This window comes from Gossypium arboreum, chromosome 1 (genome assembly GCF_025698485.1).
Source record: "Gossypium arboreum isolate Shixiya-1 chromosome 1, ASM2569848v2, whole genome shotgun sequence".
Taxonomy (NCBI): domain Eukaryota; kingdom Viridiplantae; phylum Streptophyta; class Magnoliopsida; order Malvales; family Malvaceae; genus Gossypium; species Gossypium arboreum.
Genome location: NC_069070.1, coordinates 19,863,086 through 19,875,647, shown reverse-complemented (window position 1 = coordinate 19,875,647; position 12,562 = coordinate 19,863,086). Strand labels below are relative to the sequence as shown.

The 12,562-nt window shown below is 31.9% G+C and overlaps 2 protein-coding genes across 2 annotated transcripts; one reads left to right on the top strand and one right to left on the bottom strand.

Annotated features, from left to right (window-relative positions):
• Positions 1-1,054: 1,054 nt before the first annotated feature.
• Positions 1,055-3,411, top strand: LOC108471194 (mitochondrial import receptor subunit TOM5 homolog). The gene is made up of 2 exons (XM_017772802.2): positions 1,055-1,239; positions 3,133-3,411. The coding sequence occupies exons 1-2, from the start codon at positions 1,153-1,155 to the stop codon at positions 3,208-3,210; spliced, it is 165 nt and encodes a 54-aa protein (XP_017628291.1). The 5' UTR covers positions 1,055-1,152; the 3' UTR covers positions 3,211-3,411.
• A 2,059-nt stretch (positions 3,412-5,470) lies between these two features.
• LOC108470731 (replication protein A 70 kDa DNA-binding subunit B-like) lies at positions 5,471-8,878 on the bottom strand. Its single transcript, XM_017772173.2, has 12 exons — positions 8,626-8,878; positions 8,268-8,414; positions 7,966-8,187; positions 7,678-7,855; positions 7,312-7,582; positions 7,123-7,225; positions 6,900-7,024; positions 6,731-6,809; positions 6,507-6,651; positions 6,193-6,353; positions 5,985-6,105; positions 5,471-5,882 (listed from the first exon to the last, which is right to left on the bottom strand). The coding sequence occupies exons 1-12, from the start codon at positions 8,751-8,753 to the stop codon at positions 5,682-5,684; spliced, it is 1,881 nt and encodes a 626-aa protein (XP_017627662.1). The 5' UTR covers positions 8,754-8,878; the 3' UTR covers positions 5,471-5,681.
• Positions 8,879-12,562: the final 3,684 nt, after the last annotated feature.

The window sequence follows — 12,562 nt, the reverse complement described above, 5'->3', positions numbered from 1 at the left end:
GTTTTTAGTTTTAGAAGTTTTTGTATGCTCTTGTAGCACATCTTTTAGTCTTACTTATGCATGTAATAGTAGTTTTACAAGTGATTTTAAGGATGATTTTATTGTCGACCTCTCTAGTTTGGTAAATCCTTGATTCTTTTGTCGATTTTTGCTTGTCGCTTTGGACCATCCGGGGCTGATTTCCTTATTGTATTAAGTACTTACAATCACTCCAAATATGTCGTGTTTGAGTTGTGACAAAGCCAATTGTCAACATGTCATAATGTCCTATTGATGCTGAGGCTAAAGCCTTTGTTATGTTGATGGAGCTTGTTTTTCACCATCTACGACGAGTATTTGCTATTTTTTTCTCTAAATTATATGGTTCCATTTATTGAATGAATTAATTTTACCTTTAAAAAAACTAATTAAAAATTAAACACAAAAAATCACATGCGCATGTAAAAAAATTAGTCACTTAAACTATGTGTAAGTTTTCGTTTTGGTCACTTAACTAAAAAAGTTACAATTTAGTCATTAAACTATTCAAAAGTTTTGATTTAAATCATTGTGTTGTTAAAATTGATGTTATACAATTTTCTCTATTTGTATTCTCTGCATCAATCGAAAGATCTCTTTCTATTTCTCTTTTATAATTTAGGTTTTTTTTTTCATGAAACAACTTTAGACGTCACGAATTTGTGAACCAAAATTCAAATAACTTTTTTCTCTGATCTTTGACATTGACTACCGAAACGACTTGGATCTAAGGTATGTTCTTTTATCGGTTGATTGGTACTAATCCCTTGTATCGATCATCAAACTTGAAGCTCGTTAGTCGAACTTTAAAAAAAAAAAACTTAAGGAGTCCATTGACTAAAAAATTTTTTGAATAGTTTAGTGACTTAAATGAGAATTTTTAAATAATTTTATAACAAAATTATAATTTTTTAATTAAGTGATCAAAATAAAAACTTATTTATAGTTTACTGACTAATAGTACAGTTTACCTAAAAAAATTTTTTTTTCTCTTAAAAATTCTTTCGCACGTGTTAGCTAGAGCTAAAGAAAGGGTCCGCCTTTTCTCAACAATAAAACCCTAAATCCAAACCCTCCCTTCAAAGACAAACCTCTGATTTCAAAAGCAAAAAGGAATCCTTATTCAGAGCAGCAATGGCGGACACTGTGATCTCTCTCGATAAGCTCAAAGCCTTCTGGAACTCTCAAGTCCACGATGAAGAAAACTGGGCTCACAATATGGTATTTCTTTTTTCTTTATTCCTTTTATTCTTCTTTTACTCTCATAGTCTTCTTTTTTGTTCTGGGTCTTCCGCTTCGTTTATGGTATTTCATTTTTCTTTATTCCTTTTATTATTCTTTTCCCTTCACAGTTTTTCTTTTATTTTTGGGTTTTTCGCTTGATTTAGTTGCGTTTCAATCTGATTCTTTATCGTAATCTTGTTTCTGTGATAATGGATTTGTGGGAATTTGTTTAGAAATTCAGATTTTACCTCAACTGATCTAGAAAAGGCAAAAAAAAAAAGGGAAAAAAGAAGCAGGATATGAATATTTTGGTTTTGAAGATATGAACTTATTTGCAGCCATAATGGTATCTCAAAACCAGAAGTCGTTTCTTAGTCTGGAAGTTCTCATTGTTTGGGGGCTTTGAAAATACATGGCAATGGCATGATGTCGGTCTGAATGATTTGTTCTCACTTTATCTATTTGCGTTTAGTTGATTATATGAACATAACTGTCACTGTCTTAACTTAGTTTAGTTCTTAACTGAAATCATCGATTTAGTGAAAAGCATTCCCTAAAGGACGAAATTGTGGGGAGAATATATAAGACACAACTGGAGAAGCTAAAATAACCTTAGAAATTTTGTGGAGGATAAGAAATTCCTTCATTAGCTGGATATGTTTTTATTACCTATGTACTCTGTTTTCCGTATGTAATCCAAGTATTGGTTTTCGTGGCCAGGCCAGGCCGATTTATATATTGGTTGATTATGATCTCAGGCTCCATTAGTTTTGGTGGACATTTTCGTGGAAATTATTCAAATTCCGTTAAAGTACACGAAAAGAAAATTTTTTACATATCTGTGTTGTCCACATGCCTACTCTACGCTCATACTTCAGTTTGAGTAAACATTTCTATAAGCATTAGGAGTTGGAAAGCTTTTGGAAGATGGCTAAAAGCTTTAAAAATGTCATTTTTTCCCAAACTGGTTTGAAACACTGATTTCATTCACCCAAGAAAAATTGAATTTCTTTTTATCTTTTCTTCCTTTGTCCATCTCCTCTGAAATATGCTTACAAGGTTTAAAGAATATTAAATTGGAGAAGAGTGCTATGTAAGGCTGAGGGTTTCTGTGTCAGACATTGAAATAATGTGTGGTGCAGAATGGAAGGTCAATTTATATGCTCTTTTGGGAACGAGCAGCTTATTGGTTTAGCATTTAAATGTACTATTTTCCTATGTGAAGGTTTTTAGTATCAGCCTTTCTAGTCCCTTCTGATTTTCATTGTCATGGCATCCGCCCTCCAGAATTTTCAGCTATATTGGCTTGTAGTGGTAACGAGCGGGTTACTGGCTGTAGCATTTAAATATTTTCCTTTTCCCTATCCAAAGGTTTTCCTGAACCAGCCTTTCGTGGTGCATCCATGTTCCAGAATTGAGTTATATTGGCTTGTACTGGGGGTGTCCAAATATCTGTGGATGGGCAAGTGTTATAAGCTCATATCGCACTAAAACCACCATGAACACATGTCACTTACTGTTGTGGTATACTTCATCTGCAGAAGGGAAATCTTGCATAAAATGCCTGGAAATGTTTAGACTTTTCTGTAAGCTTGGTTATTCATTCCTAGGTTTTCAAGACAAGGATTTTTTGTTTACAGATTTATGAGCAACGTCAATGAGAATAGATCCCTGTAGTTATGAAATGTGCATTTTAGTCTATATACTCGCAGTTTTCATAGAATTTGAACATGGTTTAAAAAGTTTTACGAACTCATCATATTAGTTATAACTTAAATACTTGAAATGGAAATTCTCTTCAGAGTACAATCATGTTTCTCTTATGTTATTTACTTTTCTTTTATGCATTCGCATACTGAAAAGCGATGTATGATTTTACCCTTTTTGCAGAAACTGCTGCGAGCCGTCGGGTTATTTGCTGGATCGATTCTTCTAATGCGCAATTATGGGGATCTCATGGCTATATAAGGAATTGAGGATTGATTAAGAGGGTCGGAGTAAGATCAGTTAGGAAATGGATGCATCCGTTACTTTAGGAACTATATACATGGTTAATGATGATATTGAAACAACGTTAGTAACTTTTTGAAGTATGATGCTCATATATGCTTCTAAATGTTTTGGAATTTGAATGAAATGAACCCGCTTCTGGATTTATTTTGAATGAAATGGATGGCTTTCCTAACGTACGGAACGAACCAATGTCAAGTAATTCAGTTTTAATGTTGATGGCTTTTTATTATTTTTAATGAGTATTGAAATATAAGTTTAAATATTATTTTAAAATGGTAAATTTTATACCACATGAATATATAAATAAAATGCTTCATTTTTATCATTATTAAAATATATAAATAAAGCTTTTTGTCGAAAGTAGGAAATCATCTATTAAGAAATTAGAATCAAATAAATAACTAATGAATAAAGGAAAAATTTTGAAAATATATGAATAATTTTATCTATTTAACTTTTAATATTTAATAACAAGTCTTTTAAAAATATATAAAATTTATATGATAAAATTTTGGGTATTTTAAAAATTAATTACTATATTATATTAAAATGAAATTATAATTTCCATTGCACATAAAATTATAGATAAATTGTGAGCAAAGTTAGATACTTGGTAAAAACTATTAAATTTATTTAAAATTTAATGGCAAAATTAAGAAACTGTTAAAAATTTAGTTTCCTAAAAACAGTGAAAATAAAATGTATTAGACAAATTAAAACATTCAACTTCCTAGAAACTACAAATAAAAACTAATTATATTACAAAACCATTTTAAAATTCTCAATCTTAATGTTTTGAGTCATCGAATTCTTATTTTATTACGTTAAATCTCTATCTATATCAATAAAGTACAAGATTATTGAGAGGGAAATCTTGAAAATGATTGTTAAAACCTTGATATCTATTAGTGTCTAGTTCATAATGAATTTTTATCATCACCAAATGATTGAGCAATATATTATATACCTACTATTCAACACTTATAATCAAACTTGATATCCAAGGATATCGAAAGTCCTAAAAAATAACACATTTTAATAAATAACTTTTTAAAATAGGGTAAATTATAAAAAATAGTCACTTATATTTGAAACGTTACGTTTTAGTCACTTACGTTATTGTTTTGTTACGCAGTGGTCACTCTACCGTTAAACTTTGTTACCTCGTTAAGAGCAGTTCAAATGGGTTTTAAATGTCAATTTGAATTTTCAGTCGTTAAAATAAAAAAAAAAATTTAATTAAAAATTTTAATTTAGACTACCACGTAAGACCTTGTTAGGAAGGTAACGGAGCTTAATAATTTCACAACAAAATAATAACATAAATAACTAAAATATAATTTAAAGTACACAAAATAACTATTTTTATAATTTATCTTTATGGAATCCAAATAAAATACATATCCACTTCATATATAACTTTCTATTCTCATACCCTCCACGTATAACTTTATGTATTGTTTTTATTTTCATTTACATTTAATAACATTACTAGTTTAAAGAATAGTTTTCTTTCCAGTGCCATTAATTCTATATTAAATTATTCATAACACTGAAGTGGTCTATTATTGGGGAGCCCTAAAATGACTTTAAATATCTCCTAGTTAAGGCCTTGTTAAAATTTTTTCAATGTATCGAAAATAAAAGTTTTTAATGCTTTATTTTCTTTTTCAAATATATTTTAAAGTCAATTTATTTGGGAATAAAAAGTAAATAATGACACATAAGGTAAAAAAATTCAATATATATTTCTTAAAATTTTGTTTTTAAATTTGGAAAAACTAATTTGTAATTGAAAAAATTAATTAGCTTCATAATTTTATCCCAAACTAAATATAAAAAAGAAAAAACAAAACAAAACTTGACAAAAGTCAGATTAAACTTTTCCTATTTCATATTTTGCCATTGTTGGCTTATATTTGAGTTATTGGTAACATGAAAAAATTGATTTTATTTAGAATAATATAAAAATAAAAATATATAATTGTTAATATTTTATATTATCAAATAATACATTTATATTTAAAATATCAAAAAATTATGTGGAATCTAATTTCAACAATTCAATTTTTATCAGTGTAATCAAAATCGATTTTGTATCATATTTTTTGGACCAAAACCAACAAATATCAATGGCTTCATTACTTGCAGGATCAAATTGTAGTAAACTTCTACTCCCAAGTCTCATCATGCTAAAAAACCAAAATAAAATGGATTTTGCTTGTAACATAACTTTCTGAAGAATCAATAAAATACCAAAACAAATAATTAAAGATTTTAGACTCAGGAACACAATAGTACAAAAAGGAAAACTTATAACTGGTTTTCCTGAATCATAAAGCCATAAACATAGATCTAAACTACATAGTAAGTTCAATTATAAAATCTACTGAATCCCATCATTTACAACCCAAAACTAAAACAATCTACTGAGGATTTCTCATCTTCTTGATCTCTTCAAGCAGAAACCTGGATTCTTCAGCAAAGTTGATTGGAGCAACAGCCCTTACTGTTATCCTTTGCCGCTTCTCATTGTTATACTCATTTTGTGTAACACTGACTTTGAAAAGATGAGGAACCCAAGTTGCTTCCTTCAACTTTTGTTGGTATCCATCAATATCCCCTTGCTGAAAAATGGAAATTTCATTAGGGAATGAGTCAATATTCTATATCGTATATGCATATGCGTGCATGTGTATGTGTACGTGAACATTGCTATGTTTTTTTACCTCCGACTTGAGTTTATCAAGTTCATCAGCTGAGCATCCAACAATTTTCTCTGCTTGTTCATTAAAGGCTGAAACCCAGGCTTCACCTCTTGTATCAGAGATCTTTGAGACCATTATGTATCTAATTAATGCCAAAAAGAACATTAGAAACGCCATGTACACTACTTGTCAATTGCATAATAGCTTAATATAAGATTCAATATCTCACCTTAAATTACACTCTTCATCATTTTTCTGGCATCCCTCACACCAATAGCCAGATCCAACAGCTTCAGTAACTTTCTTGTTGCATGTTTTGCAAGCACGGTACCACATTGCTTGCTCAGGCCTGATCAAGCTGACAAATGCTTTAATACTGAAAAATGCAGGCTGCACAAGACATTATACCATCAAAACCATATTTTGTAGTCATCTATGAAGTCAAATGCTGCAACATAAATGACGCTACTATATGTTAAATTGTCTTGTATCGTAACAGATTAAAACAACAATCATAGCATACTTTAATCTACAAAGCAATACCTTTTCATCACCCAAAGATGGGTTACTAGTGATATGAGTAAGGGAAACCCTATCAGTATACATAGATCTTGCCCCAGTCTTGGATGAAGGACTCAAACCTAAGCCGATGGAGGCCATGGAACTCCCTTTCCCTTCCGAATCATACCTTCACAGAAATAAACTTAAATCAGAAAATGCTACTTGAAAAGTAATAAACCATTAGTTTCTTAGCAACAGTAGCTTACCAAGATCTCAACTTCTTTGCTTCAGGTATATCTGGATTAATCATCACACTACTTTTGCCCAATGTTGACAAAGATACACCTAAGATATCAACACCAAGATTTCAGGATAACTATTTCAATGCAAGAATTCTAGTTTATTTTGACAGAAAAGGCTCCAACTTCATTGTACCTTGAAAATCACTAACTTTGAGTGATTTAATTGCTACTATAGGAGATTTATCAGCATTGTCAAACAATTCCTGGCCAATATTATTTGCAAGCTCATTCCACAAAGAAACGACTACTGTCTTCTTCCTGGCATCCGGAAATGAACAGCATCAGCAAATCATAATTTAAAAAAAAAAAAGAAGGGAAAAGGTAAAACATATAGCAGTCAATGAGTGAATATTCACGTTTCATCTGCAACAATCAGATCCCTCTTTGGAATATTCTCATTGTCAATCTTCCTTTTAATGTTTGATACAGGGTTGACACTTTGAACAACTCCAATAATATCTGAGATTCAAAGCATTAAAAACAGCAATGAGTAAGAATCCAAAACGTCAAACAAAGTCTCTAAATTGCTAGGAATGAGCTCTTACCAACAAGCTCCCGTCCATTAACATAAGGGCCTAATTGATCAATAGGGACAAAGTTGAATTTAGTTTCAGGAATAAACGTTTCTTCATTAGAAGCCTCTTCCACCACGGAATTCTCATTCAAAGTCATTTCATAATCATTTTGAACAGTCTTAAACTGTTTGTTTGCAACTTTTAGTGTTCCTCTTGATATGTAATAGACCTTCCCCAGTTGAAACTTCTCATAGAACTTCCTAGCAGCTTCATTAAACATTGTGGCTTGTATTTGTGTACCCTACAAAATGCAAATATACAATCATGCATCATGCCACAAGTATAAAGGCAAAAAAAAAAAAGGAGAAGAAAAGCACAGGCTATATAGCTGCTTACATCTTCATCTGTTAACTCCACATTGAAAACACAACCTTCTCCTCTAGCATTCTTATAAGTACGCATGTTTCCCTTGCTTGTGAGACGAACTTTAATCATCCAATTGCCCTGGTAAGGATTCAATGAAACAAGAGGATGCACTCTTCTTGTCATTGCCATCCGTGATGATGGAGCCATGCTGGAAGTATAAGAACAAAGTTAAAATTAATAAAGAAACAACTCTAAAAGACAATAGAATATTGACCTTCAAACATTTAAAAAAAAAAAAAAAACAGGAAAGAAATTTACTTTGTTCGTTGCTCATGTACTATTTGAGCCGCAGACTTTGAAACAATTTCCTGCTTTGGCTTCAAAATAATACTAGACACGTCAGCTTTAGCCTCATACCTAGCTTCATTTTCAAGCTTCGGCTTCTTTAAAACAGTGTCATGTTCCTCAGTTTCGACTTCAGCTTTAATTTCTGTCTCAAGTGCAGGAGATACTACCTCGCATTTTGTTACAATCAAATACCTGAAACCCATTTTGAACATCAACCTTAAGAAACCTTAAAAAATCAAGGGAACGAGAAGTGAAGGGCAACCAATAGTTACTTTTCAGATTTGTTGGGGATATCATTGAGGGTATAATCAAGAATCCTGACAAGACCCTTGTTCTGGACACTGCCTGTAATGATTTCAGATGACATGTTTGATGGAAAAATCGCTCTCAGTTTCATCTTCCCATCACTTGCATTAAACCTTCAAAACCAAAGACCCAACACAATATAATCAGTAAAACGATGTTGCCTGTGAGGTTCAGATCACTACACAATATTTCCATTGAAAATAAATAGCATAGATCCAATAAACTTATGAAGTAAATAAATCCCAGGACTTGTTTGGGTATTAATCAAGTAAAAGGAATGCATATACACAGAATAGATTGATTGAAGAATAGGAAGAAACATACGTGTAACGGTTGCCAGTGAGCTTAAGATCCAAGACCTGAACGATGATTTCAGGGATATCTGAAGAAGAATCGGGAGATGGGTTAGCCAAAATCGTTGAAATCGCATCTTGGCTCACAGATTTCGCCATTTCTGCTTTTCTTTTTGGTATCTGAGAAAATGCGAGGGCTGAAGGTCGAATATGAAGTGATTTAAGAAGGAAGAAATTGGGAGGGAGATTTGGTGTTTTGAGTGAGTTTCCCGCTCACAATTCCTTTTGGTTTATATTTGGCTTTTAAATAAATATTTTCACCGTTTTAGCGGGAGTTAATATTTATCGTTTCGGGCCCCTTTTTTTTCGAAACTCTGGGGGTGGCGCCAAACGTATTATTAGGCTTCAATTACTGTTTTACCCCTAGGTTAAGTAGATAATTACCACGCGGCCCGCCCAATTGACATTTTTAAAATGGTTATATTATTATTTGGGGCCTGAACTTGTTTTTTTTTTCAATTTAGCCTGTACTTGGTAATTATTCTCATATTACGGCCTAAACTAGGCAATTGTTCTTGTTTTAGATCTTGTACCTTTTTTTGTCCAAGTTAATCTTTGAAATTGCCTATTGTTCTCATATTGGGCCCTGAACTTGATAATTATTTTTACATTAGGGTTTTCAAAAAAATATTATAGATTAACTTGAAAAAAAAATTAAGGCTTCAATATAAGAATAATTGCTAAGTTCAAAGATTAATTTGGACAAAAAAAAGTTTAAGCCCAATATGAGAATAATTACTAAGCTCAAGGATCAACTTAAACAAAAAAAAAAATTCAAATGCTGATATGGAAAGAGTTGCTAAATTCATACCCAAAAAGTGATTTAAATCTTTTCAAAACCTCTATATTGAAATTAGGATAAATTATATCATTAGTCATTTCACTATTAGTATTTTTTTTTGTCATCAAACTATAAAAATTTTTAATTTCGTCATTAATGTTTTCGATCAGTTCTATTTTGATTACTCTTTGTTAAATTGTTAATGGAAATTATGAGTTAATTTTTTAAAAATTTGGTATAATAACACATTTAGTCATCAATATTTATACAATCTATAAATTTGATATTAATTCTAAATAATTCAAAAAATTTACTCTCCATATTTACAGATTTTATTAATTTGATCCTCAAATACACATGTTGACCGTAAATTCGAATTATAAATCAGCTGTCTTGCTTTATGAGAGATTGAGTGTGCTCATGTCCAGGACCTATTTAGGGAAAGAAATTTCATGTTTTGTAGTCTCATTGAAATATGTTGTTGTTTATGGTTTGATGCAAAAAGAAAAAGGATTCATTGATGATGGATGGTGAATAATGAATTGAGATGGTGGCGAAGAGCTTGAACAACACTCGGAATCCTGTCAATGCTCTTCTGTTCCTTAGTGGCGTTCTATGTGATGCTGATTCAGGTCTGTTCTAGAAATTCACTCCCATAATCTATAAAATTATAAAATTATAAAATTACATTTTTAGGGTAAAAGTTATACTACAAGTCAATTTACATTTTAGTCTATCTACTTAAAAATAAATTAATTAATTCATGTATATTAGATCAAAAAGCAAACTATTTTTTTGTTAAAAATTCTATCAATTTATTCGTTTTTTTGTACTAAAAGATTCAACTGGATTTTTATTAATAAAATAAACAAGCTAAACAAAAATGGGTGAAGTCCATAAATAAAAGCCCAAATAAAATACAAAGCTTGCACATATAGCAAAGCCGGCCTAATAAAATTAAATGGTCCATGAATCCGAAAAATTAAAAAAACAAAACAAGAAACCTAATAAGTCTTGTCCAGTCAAATCCACAGCTGGATCTTTAATGTGTCGTCTTTTCATGCCCTCTCCAACATTGTGACGGTAGCAGTTTCCAAGGGCAGCAATTAATTTTTCCTATTACCTCTTCCAAACGGTCATTCATCTTTATTTTCTTTCAATCCGATTCTCTAGGCCTCCATTCCTCCGATGCTTGGCCAGCAAATTTTGGAAGTCGTCCTACCAGGTAATGGCTATCTCCTCTCTTTAGCGCCTCTTTCGCCAAAGTATAAGCGTAGAAATTTTCTGTTTTGGGTATGAAATGAAACTTTATCTCTTGAAATCTACCTTTCTTACGCTGAATATCTCTGATGATCACACCGATGTTCGATTTGTCTATCTCTGTGTTCTGGCATTTTTTAATTACAGTCTTTGAATCTCCCAAAAATTCCAGTTTATTAAGACCCATGAATAACCTTAACTTGACTGCTTGTAACCCAGTATACGCCTCTACCACAAATGGATTTACGATTTCAAAATGGATGGTCGTCTTTAATGCTAGAATTCTTCTTTCCGCGTCTCGTACTATTAGTCCTAAGGCCGATCTGAAGGCTTATTGGTCAAAAGCTGCGTCAAAATAAATTGTGACCTCTGATTTTCTTCTTTCCTGTGTAGCACCTCCATTAGACTGAACAATAAGTCGCTTCTCTTTGATCCCGTGCAACTCATAAATATAACTGTAAGTTTGCTTCGCAATGTCCCTCCCTGACACATTTATTTTATCATATATTAACCGATTCCTGTTGAACCAGACTAGCCAAAGTCCGCAGCAAAAACAGTGAATCTGTTCAGTCGTTCCCTAATTAAAAACTCAGGTAAGCCATTCCCACACATTCTGGTAATTATGATTAAGTACCCATGAGAGCTTTAAATGATTCCAAACCTCTCTTGTCATAGGACACTACTGAAAAATATGATAATTGTTTTCCTCATTTTGTTGGCATCGAGGGCAAAGAGCATTATCTACTGCTTTATTCTACTTGAGATTGACTAATGAAGGGATGAAATTCCAAGATATTCTCCATAATGTTAATGTAACTTTTGAAGGGATGTATAGCTTCCACAATTTTCTGTAAAAGTTATTAGTCTCAATCTGTAAATTAAGATTACTAGGATCCTTGCTAGTCTCTTGTAATAGTTTATAGAAACTTATTACCGAGAACTCACTAGAAAACTCCCCCTCCAAACTTGAAAGTCCTCGTGTGCTAACTCTGCCAGTGGGATTTGCAAAATTTTCCTCTCAATTTCCAGTTGAAAGGTAATCATTACAACATCTGTGTTCCAAGTTCTATTATTGGTTTCTATTAGATCTGACACTAACTTGATGTTTTCTTGATTTCCATGATGTTGCAAATAGTCTGTTTCGTTTCCTGATATCCACAAATATCCCAATACAGAAATTTTATCACCTGTTCCAACCCTTCAGCATAAGCCTTTCTCCAAGAGACCTCTTGCTGCCTAAACGCTTCTCCAAGTAAGCGAAGGTAAATTCCCTAACCGAGCTTTATAAAAATCTGAGTTGGGATATATTTTGCTTTCAAGACATACGCTAATAATGAATCTGAAAAATTAACAAGACGCTAACCTTGTTTTGCTAACAACGCTATATTAAATTTTGCAAGATCACAAAAACCAAGTCCACCATCTTCTTTTAACAAACATAATTCCTTCCAAACGCACTAAGAAATGCCTTTTTTATTTCAACCTCTTTGCCACTAGAATTTAGCTATAATTCTCTTCAACTCGGTACACAAGGATTTAGGGAGTAAAAAACGAGCCATAGTGTAGGTAGGGATAGACTGTAGAATGGCTTTAATGAAAATTTCTTTTCCTCATTGTGAAAGATGTCTTATACTCCAATTGTGGATCCTTTGTTTGAATCTATCTTTCAAAGCTTGGAAAGACGATCTTTTCTTCCTTCCCACCAAATTTGGAAGCCCTAAATACCATTCTGGATCTGTTGATCTTCATACACCAAGGATGCTTGAGACTGATGTTTTGACCCCATCTTGTGTATTTGAACTGAAGAACACCGTTAACTTTTCATAATTAACACACTGTCCTAAGCATATTTCATATTTTTTTTAAA

Bases quoted from the DNA above. Each gene is read 5' to 3' on its own strand.
- LOC108470731 (XM_017772173.2), bottom strand. From the start codon at position 8,753: ATGGCGAAATCTGTGAGCCAAGATGCGATTTCAACGATTTTGGCTAAC. The intron at 7,226-7,311 runs GTAAGAGCTCAT...TTTGAATCTCAG, and splicing joins TAATGGACGGGAGCTTGTTG to ATATTATTGGAGTTGTTCAA. The intron at 6,106-6,192 runs GTGAGATATTGA...GGCATTAATTAG, and splicing joins GATGAAGAGTGTAATTTAAG to ATACATAATGGTCTCAAAGA.
- LOC108471194 (XM_017772802.2), top strand. From the start codon at position 1,153: ATGGCGGACACTGTGATCTCTCTCGATAAGCTCAAAGCCTTCTGGAAC. The intron at 1,240-3,132 runs GTATTTCTTTTT...CCCTTTTTGCAG, and splicing joins AAAACTGGGCTCACAATATG to AAACTGCTGCGAGCCGTCGG.